The sequence below is a fragment of the Ursus americanus genome, chromosome X (genome assembly GCF_024610735.1).
Source record: "Ursus americanus isolate L20-20 chromosome X, mUrsAme1.1.p, whole genome shotgun sequence".
Classification (NCBI taxonomy): domain Eukaryota; kingdom Metazoa; phylum Chordata; class Mammalia; order Carnivora; family Ursidae; genus Ursus; species Ursus americanus.
Window position 1 is genome coordinate 28,477,037 of NC_142164.1, and position 19,966 is coordinate 28,497,002.

General features: G+C 42.7%; 1 protein-coding gene across 1 annotated transcript; it reads left to right on the plus strand.

Moving 5' to 3' along the window:
- Positions 1–473: 473 nt before the first annotated feature.
- On the plus strand, positions 474–13,903 carry LOC123803392 (uncharacterized). The gene is given in 4 exon segments (XM_045814801.2): positions 474–616; positions 619–1,060; positions 12,801–12,871; positions 13,056–13,903. Coding segments are annotated over 4 exon segments (858 nt in total). The 5' UTR covers positions 474–492; the 3' UTR covers positions 13,277–13,903.
- The last annotated feature ends 6,063 nt before the right edge of the window (positions 13,904–19,966 follow it).

The window sequence follows — 19,966 nt, forward strand, 5'->3', positions numbered from 1 at the left end:
TGCAAGTATGACAACATTTTTCTTTTGCCAAGTATGACAACATTAAAATAAACATGCTGTCAGCTGCGGAGAAATACTTTGAATACTTTGTGCTTTTTCGTCCTGTTCCCCATTTAGATTTTTAATTCAGGATAGACTCAGAAAAAAATTTGCGATTCGACTTGAGCCATTCCTATATATTATATATGTATATGTACACACATATATCTATGCATATATTATGCATACATACATATGTACACATACACCTATGAGGCACACTAAGTGCCCAATGTTAGATAATATGCTACACACACAGAGGCACAGAAAGCACCTGAAACACAAGCAGAATTGACTGTGTTGATGATATGGCCATTCTGTGCAGTGTATCCTGTGGTCCGTCATCCTTCCCTTCGGTTATTTCAAGTATAAGGCCGAGAAAGACACGGTTTCCTATCCAAATGAGACCTGCCGAGCCTCCTGCGGAACTGGAAGGATGGGCGCTCCGAGCCGATGGCAGCGGCGGCTTATTTACACGGATACACCACCCCTTTCACACGGGCTGGACGCCACGTAGCCCCGGGGAAGGGTTTTGCCGACGTACCCGGAACGCTTTCCACGTTTTTCTCAGCTTCGGGAGGTTGCGCAGGTGGCTTCTGGGAGCCAAGGCAACTGAGATTTTCCCAGGCTCCTGCGAGTGTTCCATACTTTCGCGGCAGCAATGGCTCCAGTGTCCCGCGCTGCAGTCCGGAGACAGAGGCCTCGGGCTCCGGGGGGAAGCATCGCGGTTCTTCGTGGAAGAGCGCGGAGCCAGGCAAATCCGCCCGCTCCCCGCGGGGCCGCGGCCCTCGCTCGCACTCTTGCTGGCGGCGCGGGCAGCGGAATGGCCTGCGCCGTCAAGGGAGTGGCCCCGACCGAGGCTCCGCACCCCAGCCCTGCCGATTCCGGTCGCGGTCTCGCTCTCCAGAGCGGCCGTCTGCGCCGCGGGGCCCCCCCACTTGGTTCCTGCCTCCTCGTCCGCTCCCTGCGCCCCTCCCGGAGCCACCGGCTGTGGCCTGGCCTCCGGGACAAGGAGAGGGAGGTGAGTGAGACGGACGCCCCTTCGCTCTGAGGAGCCCGCCTCCCTTCAGAGTACATCCCACTTCTTACCGTTGGCACCTCTTTCCCTTCTCCCTTCCTTGCGCCTATTTTCATCTTTTTCTTGTCTGCGCACGGCAGCCGCTTATTCGCCCCTTTTCTCCCTTGATGCTCGCTCGTCCTTGCGCGCCCTCCTCCAGTGCCCCTGGTCTCCCATCACCTCCTACCCCCGGTCTTGTAGCGGACGTGGCCAAGGGTCGCAGATTTATGTATAGCATTAATTCGCGTTATGTTCTCATTCGTGAGCATGTTTTTATTCTCCACTGGACTGAGTTCGTGGAAAGGAGGATTTTATTCATCACAGAATTCACAGTGTCTGGCACTTAGTAAAGAGCTCAACCATGGCGTGTTGAAAAATGAGCAGATCGGTTTGAAATGATTAGGGGATATGTAAATGGAAATTCTTTGTAGGGAGTTGGGAAGGGTTGAGATTATGGTTGGTTTATTTTTAAGTACTCTCTATGCCCATGGTGGGGCTCCAGCCGACAACCCCAAGATCAAGAGCTGCATGCTCTACCGACTGAGCCAGCCAGGCGCCTGGAAACGGGTTTAAATTGGAAAGTTAGAAGAACCGTCCTTCGAGACATGATTGCATGAATGTAGAAAAGGTGATGTGCTCTACTGGAGATGAGGCTACCTAGAATGGTCTTGTTTTTTGTTTTTTTGTTTTTAAGATTTTATTTATTTGACAGAGATAGAGACAGCCAGCGAGAGAGGGAACACAAGCAGGGGGAGTGGGGGAGGAAGAAGCAGGCTCCTAGCAGAGGAGCCTGATGTGGGGCTCGATCCCATAATGCCAGGATCACGCCCTGAGCCAAAGGCAGACGCCTAACTGCTGTGCCACCCAGGCGCCCCTAGAATGGTCTTGTTAAAAGGGGTCTCAATCTTGACCTTGAGAAATGAGGGCAGGGTGAGATCAGTTTTCCTCTAATGAAAGGGAGTATTGGAGGGGGAAAGTAGTTTAAGAAGGAGAAGGAAAAGAGTTATAATTATTGCTGTGTAAGTGTTCATATCTAATGTTTATTGAGTGTGTCAGGTACCATACTAATGGCCTTGAATGTGTTAAAAAATTAAAAATTTAAAAAAACATTGCAGGCATTGGGAGGTAGCTTGAAATTACAATAGTTGGGCCCTGTCTTGATGATTCTTTTTCTTCCAGCAGTGAGAGGTAATAAGGCGTAGTGAGGAGGATAGTCTCTGGATTCAGACTGCCGGAATTTGAAGCCCTCCTTTGCCACTTAATACCTGTGTGGCCTTGAGTGTCCAGAGTTTAGCTAAGCTACTCCATGGTGCTGCTGCCTGAGCCTCCATTTTTTTTGGCCAAGTGGCCTGCAGGGACCTTAAACTTAACACTAGCTGCCACCGCCCCATGCAAGCACGTGCCCTACATAGCAGTCCACAGAGTCACAAGCAAACATTAAGTCCCTGATAGGATTTCCCCAGTAGCCCATCTCCCCTGCCTGCCAGTGCCTGTATGCTTTATAGGTCCCTTAGATAAGATCCCTGTGGGGCTTACCAAAACCCCACTGTTTTGGTTTAAATTGACATCTGGCCCTAACCTGGGAACTCCAAAACACCATGCCCACAGACCCTAATAAAGGCATATGACCCAGGTCCTGTCTCTGTGTGCACTTTGCCTTGACCTCCTTGTGTGGCCTCCGCAGGCATTCTGTGTATTTCTTCCAGGTCTTGTGAGTAATTAACTGCCTTATTTTAATTTCTCTTGGGGTCTATTGTTGAACTTTGGCTCACCATCCAGCACCCTGTGCTCTATTTAACAAATGTTAATTGAACAAAGTCAAAACATAGGGCAAGTTACTTAACCTCTCTAGCTTCATTTATTCACCTGTAGAAGGGGGATAAAAATAGTGCTGGTATTTTTAGGGTTGTTGTAATGAGTTAGTGCCTGGAACAGAATATACATTCCTGTTAGCTACTAGGGTTTCATGCCTGTGAACAGACAGTAAAAACAGTCCTGAGTACACTGGAGACCCACCTCTTGCAGTTATATGTTTCAGAAAGGTGCCCCCAGTCTGCGCCAATCAAACCAAGTAGCTTCTTTTTTTTTATATAAAGTTGCACCTATGAAGCTATGATTTTTTTTAAAGATGTTGTTTATTTATTTGAGAGAGAGAGCGCGCGCACAAGGGGGGGGCACAGAAGGAGAGGGAGAAGCAGACTCTCTGCTGAGCAGGGAAGCCCGACACAGGGCTCGATCCCAGAACCCCAAGATCATGACCTGAGCCGAAGTCAGACAGTTAAGTGAGCCACCCAGAAGCCCAAAACCAAATAGCTTCTTATTTTAGAATTCTGACTAAAAGATGCAAGAACGACTTGGATGAAATTTGCATTTGTGTGTGTGGAAGATAACTAATTTCTCTTACTAGTATAGATGAAACCAGGCAGCAACAGGGACTGTTTTAATGGTCTCCTATTCACCTTGTTGGTGAAGGAGGGATTTCCCTCCTAGGGTTCTGGGGGGGGGCGAACACAGGACACCTGACACTGGACAGATGAGATCCATACGCTGGCAGAGTACTGAGACCCACTACTCAGGGATAATCTGGAACTGGGCCTGTTCCCTATGATGAAGAGAATTGTTTGGCTAGGGGGTCTTATCTACAGAGGCAGAGTGGGGAGAGGAATTTGCAGTTAGGCCACTGGAGGCCTTACTGGTTTTCCCAGATGTCAAAGCAGTACATAATAATGGGCCTTAATTTTAGGCCTTACACCACAAGAGCTGCTTGCCTTTACAGCCTGGCAGGCATCATTGGCCCCTATACTCCTTATATATTCCAAGAACTGTTATTTTATGTTTTAGATTGCTCCTCGAAGTGGGAGACCCTCTGAGTCCAACCCTGCATAGTTCTAATACCTTTTCTCCTGAATAAAGAAAGAAAAATGTATTCAAACAGGGAAGCCAAATATATTTATTTTGTAAAGATTTTTTGAAAAACCAAAGTAGGGACATAAGCAACTAAATTTTGGGGAATTTTGTGCCCCCATTTTTTTTTCTTTTCAGGTTATGCCTAACAAAAAAAAAAAACTGAAACAGAAGAAATGACAAACATAATAGTAAAACTTAAAAAATTATTTTAGTGTCCTCCAAAGAACTATAGACAATGTACTCCTTTTCCAAAAATGAACTAAAGGGAAAGCATAGAGCGGGAACAAGCCCTGAATCTCAGTGAAGACAACTTTTATGACCTGGAACTTTTCAGAGCTCTCTTTATTGTCATCTACTTCTAGTGCTTCATTTTTAAAAATTGTCTTTACTAATTCTCAGGTTTCTGAAAACTAAAGTTTTAACCAAATCGAAATAGACTCTCCTTCATAAATATGCATAAACAAATGAAGTTATTTCCAAATGTAAAACTGTTTGTGTCACATATTGCAGAAGAAATGAGCCATTAGGAGCTATGTCCGTGCGTGAGACAGGAGAGATGCACTTCACAGCCTTCCGGGTTGCATTTCTAGCCTGGCTGCTCAGGCTGGCTGCAGTCCTTACCATTTGCACTATCAGAACATCAGATCCCAAGTGTTGAGTTTACATTTATGCCAAGTTTTTATTAATTTAAAGTTTAAAATGTAAAGGGAAAATAGGACTTTACTGGACCTATTGGATTAGAGACATACACACACCTCAGTTTATCCACTGAGTTAACAATTTGCATGCCTGTATCTTCTAGGAGATTAAAATGAGAGAGGATTGAAGATTTGGGAGCTCCTGAAGTATGAAGACTGTCTCCAGAGAATCCTTGTTATAGACTGAATTGTGTCCCCCCCCCCACCCAAATTCAAATGTTGAAGCCCTAATTTTCAAAGTGACTGTAGCAGTAAAGCCTTTAGGGGTGCCTGGGTGGCTCAGTTGGTTAAGCATGTGCCTTCAGCTCAGGTCATGATCCTGGGATCCTGGGATGGAGTCTCGCATCAGGCTCCCTGCTCAGCGGGGAGTCTGCTTCTCTGTCTGTCCCTCCCTCCCGCTCGTGCTCAGCAGGTGCTCTCTCTTGCTCTCTCTCAAATAACATCTTTTAAAAAAGTAAAGGTTTTAGCTCAGCAGGTGCTCTCTCTCGCTCTCTCTCAAATAAATAACATCTTTTAAAAAAGTAAAGGTTTTAAAGAGGTAATTCAGGTTAAATAAGGTCGTAAGTCTGGAGCCTGAATTCAGTAGGACTGTTATCCTTAGAACAGGAGGTGATACCAGGTATCCCCCCCCCATTCTTATGTGTGCACGGAGGAGAGGACATGTAAGGACACAGGGAGAAGTGGCCAGTCTACAGGCCAGGAAGAGAGGTCTACCAGAAATCAGTTCTGATGGCACCTTGAGTTTGGTCTGCTAACCTCCAGAATGGTGAGAAAATAAATTTTTGTTGTTCAGGCCACCCAGTATGTGTTATTTTGTTATGATATTCTTTTACTTTACAGAACAGAAAAAAAATCGTTTAAGAAATAAAAACATGGAACATATCTAAGAATTAAAACATGTTCCAGTGGATTTTAGGATGCTAAGTGTTCTCTTTAAATTATAATTCATGGGGTGCTAATTTCTTCTTCATTGAAGGATTCAGTGTTAATGATAACATTTCTATTATTTTGACTTTCTTTTCTCAGCTAACCCGATAACAGGTTGCTTATCAGATTTTAGCATTACGAAGGGATTTTAAAAATGAATATACCAGTATGGTTTGGTTTAGTTAATTTTCCTAAAGTCAGTAGTCTCTGAAGTCTTAATGCTGCTGCTTTTTCCTTATTTCTTTCCTCTTTGATACTGTTCATAAGCATTTTCTTCCTCTCCTCTATTTCTCCCCCCACCCTGCCCCGTGATTTTTATGCCTAACATGGGCTCCAACTCACAACCCTGAGATCAAGGGTTTTGTGCTCTACCGACTGAGCCAGCCAGGCACCCCACCTCTCATCTATTTCTGTATCTGCTTTAGGTTGAGTTGAGACAATGTGCTTTGATGGGTAAAATTTCTAATTTGTGACAGGGTGATAAAGCATTATCATAAAGTTGTTCCTAAGGGGCGCCTGACCAGCTCAGCTGGTGGAGCGTGCAACTCTTGATCTCAGGGTTGTGAGTTCAAGCCTCACGCTGGTCATAGAGTATACTTAAAAATAAAATCTTTTAAAAACAAGCCAAAAACCTTGTTCTTAAATTCTTTTAAGAACCTGAAATCATAGAAGTCGAATTGGAAGGAACCCTAAAAATAATATTCTAGGCAATACCTAAATTATTCCAGATGTGATCTCCAGAGGAAAAGGTTATATGATATGGAAATTCCCTTCTTTATTGTAGAATTGTAATAATACTTGTTTTCAGAATTCTCTACAACAAAATGAAATCTCTTCCTCCTGTAGTGTGTCAGCTTCTTGCTCTGGGGACAGAATGGTTGCTTCTCTACCCTGTGTCCTTTACACACATAGAATATAATCGTGAAGTCTTCCCTCAGCCTTCTTGTCTCTAGTAATTTTCATCTTTCCTTATAGTTTACTACATTTACCCCGTGGTTTCGTTCTGAAAAGATAAATCACTTTTTTTTTCTTGAGCAGTTTAGGTCCACAGCAGAATTGAGCACAAACTACAAAGAAATCCCATGTACTCCCTGTCCCGAACACGGACAGCCTCCTTAGCTATCAGCATCCTTCACCAGAGTGGTACTTCCCTTACAGTCGGTGAACCTACACCCACACATCGTAATCACCCAAAGTCCGTAGTTTACATTAGGGTTCACTCTTGGTGTTACACATTCTGTAGGTTTGGAACAGATGTGTAATGCCATGTGCTCACCATCATACTGTCATACAGAGCAAATCCTCTGCTCTGCCTGTCGTCTCTCCCTCCCCTCCAACCACTCGTCTTTTTACTGTCTTCATAGTTTTGCCTTCAGCAGAATGCCATATAGTTGGAACCATATAGTATGTAACCTTTTCAGATTGGCTTCTTTTACTTAGCAATATGCATTTAAGATTTCTCTATGTAGGGGCGCCTGGGTGGCACAGCGGTTAAGCACCTGCCTTCGGCTCAGGGCGTGATCCCGGCGTTATGGGATCGAGCCCCGCATCAGGCTCCTCCGCTATGAGCCTGCTTCTTCTCTCCCACTCCCCCTGCTTGTGTTCCCTCTCTCGCTGGCTGTCTCTATCTCTGTCGAATAAATAAATAAAATCTTTAAAAAAAAAGATTCCTCTATGTATTTTTTATTCAAGTATAATTAATACAGGTATTATGTTAGTTTCAGGTGTACCATATAATGGCTCAGCAATTTTACTCACCGCTCATCTCAGTGAGTGTACTTTTAATCCCCTTTATCTATTTCATCTACTCCCCTACCCACCTTCCCTCTCCCAACTACCAGTTTGTTCTCTGTATTTTTTTTTTAAGATTTTATTTTTAAGTAATTTCTACACCCAACATGGGGCCCAAACTTACAGCCCCGAGATCAAGAGTTGCATGCTCTACTGACTGAGCCAGCCAGGAGCTGGCTGTATTCTCTGTATTTAAGGTCTGGTTTTTTGTCTGTCTCTTTTTTTCTTTGTTCACTTTGTTTAATTTCTTAACTTCCACATATGAGTGAAATCGTACCGTTTTTGTCTTTCTATGACTTATTTCACTTAGCATTATACCTTCTAGGTCTATCCATGTTGCAGATGGAAAGCTTTCATTCTCTTTTATGGTTGAGTAATATTCGTGTGTGTTTGTGTGTACCACATCTTCTTTATCCATCCATCTGTCAGTGGACACTGGGGCTGCTTCCGTATCTTGGCTATTGGAAATAACGCTGCAATAAACATAGGGGTGCACATACGTTTTCTAGTTAGTGTTTTTGTTTTCTCTGGGTAAAAGTGGTGGAATTACTGAATCATGCTGTAATTCTATTTTTATTTTTTTTTTTAAGTAGACTCCACTGGAGCCCAGTGGCTTGAACTCATGACCCTGAGATCAAGACTTGAGCTGAGACCAAGAGTCAGACAGTTAACCTACTGAGCCACCCAGGCACCCCTCTATTTTTAATTTTTTAATGAACCTCCATACTGTTTTCCATAGTGGCTGCACCAATTTGCATTTCCACCAACAGTGCAAGAGGGTTCTTTTTTCTCCACATCCTCACCAAAAGTTATTATTTCTTGTGTTTTTATTCTAGCTATCTGACAGGTGTAAAGTGATACCTCATTGTGGTTTTAATTCACGCTTCCCTGATGATTAGTGATGTTGACATTTTTTCATGTGTCTGTTAGCCATCTGGATGTCGTCTGGAAAAATGTCTGTTCGGGTCCTCTGCCCATTTTTTGATTGGATTATGTGTTTTTTTGGTGTTGAGTTGCATGTTTCTTTTTTTTTTTAAGATTTTATTTTTAAGTAATCTCTACACCCAATGTGGAGCTCGAATTTACAACCCCTAGATGAAGAGTCGCATGCTCCACTGACTGAGCCAACCAGGCGCCCCAGGTTCTGTGAGTTCTTTATATATTTTGGATATTAACCCCTTTTCAGATAGATCATTTGCCAGTGTCAAAGAGGTTACTGCCTGTGTTATCTAGGATTTTTATGGCGTCAGGTCTCACATTTAAGTCCTTAATCTATTTTGAGTTTATTTTTGTGTATGGTGTAAGAAAGTGGTCCAGTTCCATTGTTTTGCACGTGGCTGACCAGTTTTCCCAACACCATTTGTTGAAGTGACTGTCGTTTCTCCATTATATATTCTTGCCTACTTTGTCATAGATTAATTGACTAGATTAATTAATTAATAGATTAATAAAAGTGGGTTTATGTCTGGACTCCTCGTTCTGTTGATCCATGTGTCTGTTTTTGTGCCAGTACCATAGTGTTTTTGATTACTATAGCTTTGTAGTGTATCTTGAAATCTGGGATTGTGATACCTCCAGCTTTGTTCTTTTCCAAGATTGCTTTGGCTGTTTGGGATTTTTTTTGTGGTTCCCTACAAATTTTAGGATTATCTGTCCTAGTTCTGTGAAAAATGCTGTTGATGTTTTGATAGGGATTGCATTAAATCTGTAGATTGCTTTGGGTAATATGCTCATTTTAATAATATTTGTTCTTCCAATCCATGAGAATGGACTCTCTTTCCATTTGTTTGTGTCATATTCAATTTCTTAATGTTTTATAGTTTTCAGAGTATAGGTCTTTCACCTCCTTGGTTAAGTTTATTCCTAGGTATTTTATTATTTTTAGTGCAATTGTAAATGGAATTGTTTTCTTAATTTCTCTTTCTGCCACTTCATTATTACTGTGTAAATGCGCCGGATTCCTATATATTGATTTTGTATCCTGCAACCTTATTGAATTCTTTTATCGGTTCTAGCGGTTTTGAGGTGGAGTCTTTAGGGTTTTCTATATATGGTATTACGTCATCTGCAAATAGTGAAAATTTTACTTCTTCCTTACCAATTTAGATGCCTTTTATTTCTTGTTCTTGTCTGATTGCTGTCACTAGGACTTCCAGTAGTATGTTGAATAAAAGTGGTGAGAGTGGACATCTTTGTCTCGTTCCTGATCTTAGAGGAAATGTTCTCAGTTTTTCCCCATTGAGGATGATGTTAGCTGTGGGTTTTTCATATATGGCCTTTATTATGTTGAGGTATGTTCCCTTTGAACCTACTTTGTTGAGGGTTTTTATCATGAATGGATGTTGTATTTTGTCCAATACTTTTTTTTGCATCTATGGAAATGATCATATGGTTTTATTCCTCTCTCTTGTTAAATGTGATGCATCACATTGATTTGCAATTTTTTTAATGTTTCTTTTTTTTTAAGATTTTATTTATTTGACAGAGAGACAGCCAGCAAGAGAGGGAACTCAAGCAGGGGGAGTGGGAGAGGAAGAAGCAGGCTCCCAGCAGAGGGGCCTGACGTGGGGCTCGATCCCAGAACGCCAGTATCACGCCCTGAGCCGAAGGCAGACGCTTAACGACTGAGCCACCCAGGCACCCCATGATTTGCAATTTTTAAAAATATTTATTTATTTATTTTAGAGAGAGTGTGTGCATGAGCAGAGGGAGGGGCAGAGGAAGAGGGAGACAATCAGACTCCCTCCTGAGTGGGGAGCCCAACTTGGGACCTGATCCTAAGACCCTGAGATCATGACCTGATATGAAATCAAGAGTCAGATACTAACTGACTGAGCCACCCAGGCACCTCTGATTTGCAAATTTTGAACCAGCTTTGCATCCCTGAAATAAATCCCACTTAATCGTGGTAAATGACTTAAAAAAAAAAAAGATTATTTATTTATTTATTTATTTATTTATTTATTTATTTATTTATTTATTTAAGGGTGGTGAGGGGAGAGACAGACAGACAGCCTGCACAGGGGAAGGGGCGAGGGAGAGAGAATCTCTCTGGTACTCGATCCCACAATCCCAAGATCATGACCTAAGCTGGAATTAGGAGTTGAAAACTTAACTGACTGAACCACCGGTAAATGACTTTTTTAATGTTTTGTTGGATTTGGTTTGCTGATATTTTGTTGAGGATTTTTGCATCTACATTCATCAAAAATACTGGCATGTAGTTCTCTTTTGTACTGTCTCTATCTGATTTTGGTATCAGGGTAATACTGGCCTCATAGAATGAATTCGGAAGCTTTCTTTCCTTTTCTGTTTTTTGGAATTGACTCTTCTTTAAATATTTGGTAGAATTTACCTCTGAAGCCATCTGGACTTTTGTTTATTGGGAGTTTTTGATTACTGATTCAATTTCAATACTAGTTCAGATTTTCTATTCCTGATTCAGTTTGGGAAGGTTATATGTTTCTAGGAATTTATCTGTTTCTTCTAGGTTGTCCAATTTGTTGGCATATAATTTTTCATAATATTTTAATAATCCTTTGTATTTCTGTGATATCGGTTGTTCTTTCTTCTCCTTCATTTCTAATTTTGAGTCTTTCCTCTTTCTCTCTCTCTCTTTTTGATGAACCTGGCTAAAGGGTTATCAATTTTGTTGACTTTTCTAAGAACCAGCTTCTGGTTTCATTGATATGTTCCATTTTTTTTTTAGTATCTATATCATTTATTTCTGCTCTTATCTTTATTATTTTCTTCCTTCTGCTGGCTTTAGGCTTCATTATTCTTTTTCTAACTCCTTTAGGTGTAAGGTTAAGTTGTTTATTTGAGATTTTTCTTACTTCTTGAGGTAGGCCTGTATTGCTGCAATAATCTTCCTTCTTAGAACAGCCTTTGCTGCATCCCAAAGGTTTTGGACCATTGTGTGTTCATGTTCATTTGTGTCCGTGTATTTTTTATTTCCTCTTCGATTTCCTGGTTGACCCACTCATTGTTTAGTAGCATGTTTTTTAGCCTCCATGTATTTGTGTTCTTCCCAGATTTTTTCTTGATTTTTAATTTTATACTGTTGTGGTTAGAAAAGGTGCATGATGTGATTTCAGTCTTTTTGAATTTATTAAGGCTTGTGTTGTGGCCTAGCATATGATTTATCCTGGAGAATGTTCTGTACTGTTTTTGCATAGAATGTTCTGAATATATCTGTTGGGTCCACCTGGTCCACCTGTCCTTCTGTACTGTTTTTGCATAGAATGTTCTGAATATATCTGTTGGGTCCACCTGGTCCACCTGTCCTCCACTGTTTCCTTATTGATTTTCTGTCTGGATGATCTAGCCATTGATGTCAGTGGGGTGTTAAAGTCCCCTACTATTACTGTATTACTGCCATTTTTGTCCTTTGTGTCTGTTAGTAGTTGCTTTAGGTAGTCTAGTATTTAGTATTAGGTGCTTCCGTGTTGAGCGCATAAATATTTACAGTTACTATATCCTCTTATTGGATTATTACCTTTATCATTATTGTACTGTCCTTTGTGTCTTGTTAGTCTTTTTTTTTTTAAGTAATCTATGTGCTCAGTGTGGGGCTTGAACTCATGACCCCAGGATCAAGAGTCACACACCCTACCAACTGAGCCAGCCAGGCACCCCTGTTAGTTGTTGTTTTAAAGTCTATTTTGTCTGGGGCCCGTGGCTGGCTCAGTCAGTAGGGTGTGCGACTCTTGATCTCGGGGTGATGAGTTCAAGCCCCACGTTGGGCATGTAGATTAGTAAAAATTAAAAAAAAATTAAAGTCTATTTTGTCTGATATAAGTATTGTTACCCCAGCTTTCTTTGCAATTCCATTTCCACAATAAAGGTTTCTCCATCCCTTCGCTTTCAGTGTGCATGCCATTAGGTCTGAAGTATCTTGTAGGCAGCATTGAAAATAAATCTTACAGGGCACCTGGGTAGCTCAGTTGGTTAAGTGTCCGACTCTTGATTTCGACTCAGGTCATCATGTCGGGGTTGTGGGATCAAGCCCTGCACTGGGCTCTGCGTTAGGCAGGGAGTCCGCTTGGGATTCTCTCCCTCTGCCCCTCCCCCCTTCTCTCTCCCTCTCTCTCTCAAATAATAAAAAAATAAGTCTTAAAATATAAATCTTACATGTTGCTTTCAGTTTGAACAGTGTTTTGTAAACTCTAAAGCATGATGCAAGCATAAGTGATTATTATATTACTTTGAAGGTAGTAGACCCTTGAACTATACCCTTACAAAGTTATTCTAGTATTTGCTTTTAATGGCTCTTGGACAATCGGTGTCATTACTGAAATTTTTTGATTCCGTATTTTTATACTCCATGATTCATATTTTGTCACTTTTCTGATTCTTACAACCATCTTCTTTAAATTCAGCTCTGATGAACACACACCAGTGGAGGATGATGAGCCAAAGAAGAGCACCAGTTCAGCTTCTACTTCAGAAGGTATTTTTTTAAATACTCCAGGGCTGCTGTATTGAGAAGTGGAAAAAAATGTTTACAAATAGTCGAGCAGTAGCCTTTGCTTTTACTCAAGTTACCTGTCATTGTTCTTTTTCAGTATTTCAAATACAATAAAATTGATCATCGTAATACTTAGAAGTTAATTTTATGTTTGTACTTTATGTAGAAGAAAAGAAGAAGAAGAAGAAGTCTAGTCGTTCGAAAGAAAGGTCCAAGAAAAAGAGAAAGAAAAAGTCCTCTAAAAGAAAACACAAGAAGTATTCTGATGACAGTGACAGTGACTCTGACTCTGACTCAGACTCCAGTGGTAAGAAGGCCAGCATCGCTCTGCAAGCCTGGCTTCAGAACTCGTTTTACTTTGTAAAACTTATTTCAGAGGAAGGTTAAGCACGAGAAGGGTAGCCGAGAGTAGTGGAGCACTCGCTGACGTTGTGCCAGGCTCCCCGCGAAGCGCTCGGTGTTCATCGGTGCTGTTCAGTCCACACGTAACTCCAGACCGCATCTGAGCGATGGGGAGATGAGGCGCAGAGCAGGTTGCGATCCCGCACTCGGGCTCGCGCAGCTGAGATTCGGACCGAGCAGTGTGACTCTAGATGGGTGGCGTGTAGCCGAAGGAGGCACGGGGCGGCGAACCGAGGCGGGGTCCGGCTGGGAGACATGTGGCAGCAAAGCTAGCCGTACAGGGCCGCGTCAGCCCCGGGGAGCAGCTCTCTTGTGTCATTCTGACACTCAGTGGGCACCTCTGTGCCATTTTCAAAAAGGCACACCGCAGAGGACCCCCTTCAGGCTGGCAGCTGATTTATGGAAGACACCCCCCCCCACCGTGGGCTGGTGCCTCACAGAAAGCCTTTTTGTGCCCTCTCCTGGCTGATGATTGACAGAGGGTGCCACCTCTGGGGACACATTACATAAAGGTGTCTTTTCCTCTGATGTCACCTGGGTCTCCTGGCTCCCGTTGTTAACTTTTTCCCCCTCACTGCTGGAAGAGTGAACTGCCTTTTTTTTTTTTTTTAAGATTTATGATTTATTTTAGAGCGAGAGTGTGCAGGTGTGCAAGTGGGGGGAGGGGCAGACGGAGAGAATCTCAACCTGACTCCCCACTGAGCATGGAGCCTGACACGGTCTGATCCCACAGGCCATGAGATTATGACCTGAGCTGACACAAAGAGTCAGACACTTAACCGACAGCCATCCAGGCACCCCTGAGTGAACTTTTTTAGAGCACAAATGTGAGCACATCTGTCCCCTACTTAAAAATCCTTCAGAAGCTCTCTTATAGCCTTCAGGGTAAAGTTAGGACCGTGATTGATCCCTCTCTAATCACACATGCCCTGTCACTCTACAGCATCCTCTGTAGCCTGAGAACTACTTTCTGTCTCCTTAGTATTCCTTGTTCTTTCTCTTGCTTCTGTTACTTGATGCAGACAGTCCATCTGTCTACGATGCCAGTCTCTCCCTGCACGTGTCCTGGCTTACTCACTTCAACAGTGGGCATGCAGTACTTGTATAATAAAACTGGTTGGTTTTTTTTTTAAGATTTTATTTATTTATTTGACCAAGAGAGCATGCAAGCAGGGGGAGCAACGGGCAGAGGGAGAAGCAGGCTCCCCACTGAGCAGGGAGCCTGACACAGGGCTCAATCCCAGGACCCTGGGATCATGACCTGAGCCAAAGGCAGACACTTAACTGACTGAGCCACCCAGGTGCCCCAAAAGAACTGATTTTATTTTTATTTATTTTTTTAAAGATTTTATTTGTTTATTTGACAGAGTGAGTGAGCACAAGCAGGGGAACGGCAGGCAGAAGCAGAGGGAGAAGCAGGCTCCCCGCTAAGCAGGGAGCCCGATGCAGGGCTCAATCCCAGCACCCCGGGATCATGACCTGAGCCGAAGGCAGATGCTTAACTGACTGACTGAGCCACCTAGGTGCCCCAATAAAACTGATTTTTAAAAGAACTAGCTTAAGAGTCACCATTCCTTAACCACCCTCCCCAAGCTAGCCTGATTATGAGACTTCTCTGTATGCCCAGAACACCCCATGCTTCCCTGTATCGCTCTGGATTCTGTTTATCTCTTTACCTCTGTCTCCTCCATTAGACAGAGCTCCTGGAAAGCATGCCCCCACCCCAAACACATAGGGATTTTTTTCTCTTTTCATCATGAAAATATTCAGGAAAGCAAAGGGAATAGTATAATTTATACCATATACTTACTACTCAGGTTAAACATTTGTTAGCATTTTGACATAGTTGTTTCAAATACGAGTTTTTTGCTGAGGTATCTAAGGTAAATTTTAAATATCATACTTCGATGCTAAATATCTCTTTATGCAGCTCTTTAAAAGAAGACGTTTTCCTCCTTTCTTTTTAAAAAGATTTTTTTTTATTTTTTTGACTGACAGCCAGTGAGAGAGGGAACACAAGCAGGGGGGAGTGGGAGAGGAAGAAGCAGGCTCCCAGCGGAGGAGCCTGATGTGGGGCTCGATCCCATAACGCCAGGATCACGCCCTGGGCTGAAGGCAGATGCTTAATGACTGAGCCACCCAGGTGCCCCGACATTTCCTCCTTAACCGCAATACCATTATCTCACCTAGTAGATTACCCCTGGGTGTTCTGGGCCACGGGGGCACCAGAATAGCCCATCTCCATTTGGGCTCGAGAACAAAAGTATAAGGTCTGTCTAAGATGGTGATGGCGACAGGACCCATGGCAATGGGGGCCGTATTTCTGAGAATGAAAACTTTTTGATGTCTCCAACACTTGGCCCTCCTATTTTTTTTTTTTTAAAGATTTTATTTATTTATTCAACAGAGATAGAGACAGCCAGTGAGAGAGGGAACACAAGCAGGGGGACTGGGAGAGGAAGAAGCAGGCTCATAGCAGAGGAGCCTGATGTGAGGCTCGATCCCAGAACGCCGGGATCACGCCCTGAGCCGAAGGCAGATGCTTAACCGCTGTGCCACCCAGGCGCCCCTATCCAGTTCTAAAAGTTTGTTAGGTATTTTTTCTACTTTTTTCCTATTCTTAAACCAAACCTTCAATTAGAAAAGAGGGATTTGTTTAGTATATTGAAAAGTTAATGTCTTTTTTTTTAAAGATTTTATTTATTTATTTGACAGAGAGAGACAGCCAGTGAGAGAGGGAACACAAGCAGGGGGAGTGGGAGAGGAATAAGCAGGCTCCTAGTGGAGGAGCCTGATGTGGGGCTCGATCCCAGAGCACGGGGATCACGCCCTGAGCTGAAGGCAGACACTTAACTGCGCCACCCAGGCGCCCCTGAAAAGTTAATGTCTTAATAGAAAAACACGGCATACCAGTCTATATGCTACTGAGACTTTAAATCACAATGGGAGAAGTTTTTTCATTATTGCTAAATATCTTAGGAAAGTTAATACTGCATTCCCTCCATTCAGCTCACCCTTAGTGAACGTGAACTATGTTCCAAGCTCTGGTCTAGGCTTACTGCTTTGCTTGTATTCTCCCACTTTTAATGTTTTTTTTTTAAGATTGATTTATTTATTTGAGAGAGGTGGGGGGAGTGCATGTGCTGGGGGGAGGGAGGGGCAGAGGAGGAGAGAGTCTCAAGAAGACTCCGTGCAGAGCACGGAGCGTGACATGGGGCTTGATCTCACAACCCTGAGATCACAACCTGAGCTGAAACCAAGAGTTGGACATTTAACCATCTGAGCCACCCAGGCGTCCCTCACTTTGATTGTTCTTCAATTATTTTCCAGGTCTTGGATGTAAGACTAGCTAGTGAGTTGCACTGTGTCCTTGCTGTTATGCTTTGCCTGGTACCAGCAGAAAGACATATAATTGTCCTGACAGCAGACCATTAGAGATAGTGTCACCCTGGTGATGGGGGGAGCTGAGCATGGTGAAAAGCAGGTGCTTTTTAAAGTCATTCCGAGGGAAACAGCCCCCTCTTTGAAAAGCCCATCTTCAGTCTGAAGTAGCTAATCAAAAAGAGCATATTGGATTTTTAGACAGAAGGTTTCCTTCAAGGATGACTAAAGGGTCATACATCCTTTGAAGCCTCTTAAGAGTTAGAAGGGTGGTTTGGTAGGGCAGCTAAGGAGGCTTGCGGCTTGTGGTGCATGGCTTGTCTCGCTGGGACATGAGAGTTGCTGAAGCTCTGGGTACTGCCTTGGTACTTTAGCTTTTAGTGCTAAGGAGAGTTCAGCTGAACTAGGTTCAAATTCACTAAGACTCCGTTTCTGTCCTAGCAAGAGTTCGGAGGGAAAGAGGCATGTGATTGTCAGTTCTGCATGTGCCAACCTGCCCCCACCCTCCAACCTTCCCGGGTTCAGGACTCTGTGAGCTAACCTGGTTCTAGCTACAGCTTCAGGACTCGGTGTAAGGTGATGTTGCCTGCCAGCTCTACTCCTTAACTAGGAGATCTCAGTTCCCATCACCAATTCGTATGGCAGGAGAGTGGCACTAGGCATTTTAGAATAAGGTTGGCAAGTGGCATCCCCATGTTCATTGCAGGATATATTTACCATAGCCAAGATATGGAAACAACCTAAGTGTCCATCAGTGGGTGAACGGATGAAGATGTTGTTTGTGTACACGTGCACACACATAGAGACTGGAGTAGTATTCAGCCGTAAAAAAAAAAAAAGTGAAATCTTGCCATTTGCAATGTTGTAGGATTGCAGGGTTCTTGTCTCACAGAGTTGAAGAATGAATCTTGTGGACACAAAAGGGGGAAGTGAAGTGAAAGTTTATTAAGTGAAGTGAGAACACAAAGGAAAGAAAAAACTCTCTAGAGTGAGAGGAGTCCCGAATGGGTTGCCAACTGAGGGCTTTTATGGTCAGTCTTCTGTAGAAAACTGACCAGGGAACTTAAATCTTGAAGTCACCACTGGCAGCACCATGTTGATTTCTCCGTTGATGTTTGGTAACTTTCAGTGGTCAGTTTGTAACTATCATGAAAATATGTCATCTATAACATTTAAGACAAACCAGGTGGTCTCCTTATGTTCCCTTATCTCTGTTTTTTTTTTAATTTAAAGTCAATTTATTTTTTTAAAGATTTTATTTATTTATTTGACAGAGGCAGCGAGAGAGGGAACACAAGCAGGGGGAGTGGGAGAAGGAGAAGCAGGCTTCCCACTGAGCAAGGAGCCCGATGGGGGGCACGATCCCAGAACTTTCGGATCATGACCTGAGCCGAAGGCAGATGCTTAACGACTGAGCCACCCAGGCACCCCTTAAATTCAATTTAAATAACATATAGTATATTATTAGTTTCAGAGGTAGACTGAGTGATTTATCATTTACATATAACACCCAGTGTTCATTACATAAAATGCCCTCCTTAATGCCTGTCACCCAGTTACCACATTCCCCCCCATATCCCCTCCAGCAACCCTCAGTTTGTTCTCTATAGTTAAGAGTCTCTTGTGGTTTGTCCCCCTCTGTTTTTGTCTTATTTTATATTTCCTTCCCTTCCCCTATGTTCGTCTGTTTTGTTTCTTAAATTACACATACAAGTGAAATCATATAGTATTTGTCTTTCTCTGATTGACTTATTTCACTTAGCATAATACCCTCTAGTTCCAACCATGTCATTGCAAATGGCAAGATTTCATTCTTCTTGATGGTTGAGTCATATTCCGTTGTATATGTACCACATCTTCTTTCTCCCTTCATGTGTCAGTGGACATCTGAGCTACTGTGGCTATTGAGGACATTGCTGCTATAAACAGTGGGGTGCAGGTGCCCCTTCGGATCACTACATTTGTATCTTGGGGGTAAATACCTAGTAGTGCAATTGCCAGGTCATAGGGTAGCTCTATTTTTAACTTTTTGAGGAACCTCCATAGTGTTTTCCAGAGGGGCTGTGCCAGTTTGCATTCCCAACAGTGTAGGAGGGTTCCCCTTGTCTCCACATCCTTGGCAACATCTGTCGTTTCCTGACTTGTTAATTTTAGCCATTCTGACTGGTGTGAGGTGGTATCTCATTGTGGTTTTGATTTGTATTTTCCTGATGCCGAGTGATGTTGAGCATTTTTTCATGTGTCTATTGGCCATTCGTATGTCTTTTTTGGAGAAATGTCTGTTCATGTCTTCTGCCCATTTCTTGACTGGATTTGTTGTTTTTTGGGTGTTGAGTGTGATAAGTTCTTTATAGGTTTTGGATACTAGCCCTTTATCTGATGAGACATTTGTAAATATCTTCTCCCATTGTGTAGGTTGCCTTTTAGTTTTGTCGACTGTATCCTTTGCTGTGCAAAAGCTTTTTATCTTGATGAAGTCCCAGTAGTTCTTTTTTGCCTTTGTTTCCCTTGCCTTTGGCCATGTGTCTAGGAAGAGTTGCTGCGGCCAAAGTCACGAGGTTGCTGCCTGTGTTCTCCTCAAGGATTTTGATGGATTCCTGTCTCACATTCCGGTTTTTCATCTATTTTGAGTCTGTTTTTGTGTATATGGTGTAAGGAAATGGTCCAGTTTCATTCTTCTGCATGTGGCTGTCCAGTTTTCCCAACTCCATCTGTTGAAGAGACACTCTTTTTTCCATTGGATATTCTTTCCTGCTTTGTCGAAAATCAGTTGACCATAGAGTTGAGGGTCCACTTCTGGGTTCTCCGTTCTGTTCCATTGATCTCTATGTCTGTTTCTGTGCCAGTACCATACTGTCTTGATCACTACAGCTTTGTAATATAGCTTGAAGTCCGGAATTGTGATGCCACCAGCTTTAGTTTTCTTTGTCAGTATTCCTTTGGCTATTCAGGGTCTTTCTGGTTCCGTACAGATTTCTGGATTATTTGTCCCAGCTCTGTGAAAAATGTCAATAGTATTTTGATAAGGATTGCATTGAATGTGTCGTTTGCTCTGGATAGCATGGACATTTTAACAATATTTGTTCTTCCAGTCCGTGCGTATGGAATGTTTTTCCATTGCTTTGTGTCTTCTTCGATTTCTTTCATAAGTGTTCTATAGTTCCAGAGCACAGATCTTTTCCCTCTTTGGTTAGGTTTATTCCTAGGTATCTTACAGCTTTTGGTACAGTTGTGAATGTGATCGATCCTTGATTTCTCTTTCTTCTGCCTCATTGTTAGTATGTAGAAATGCAG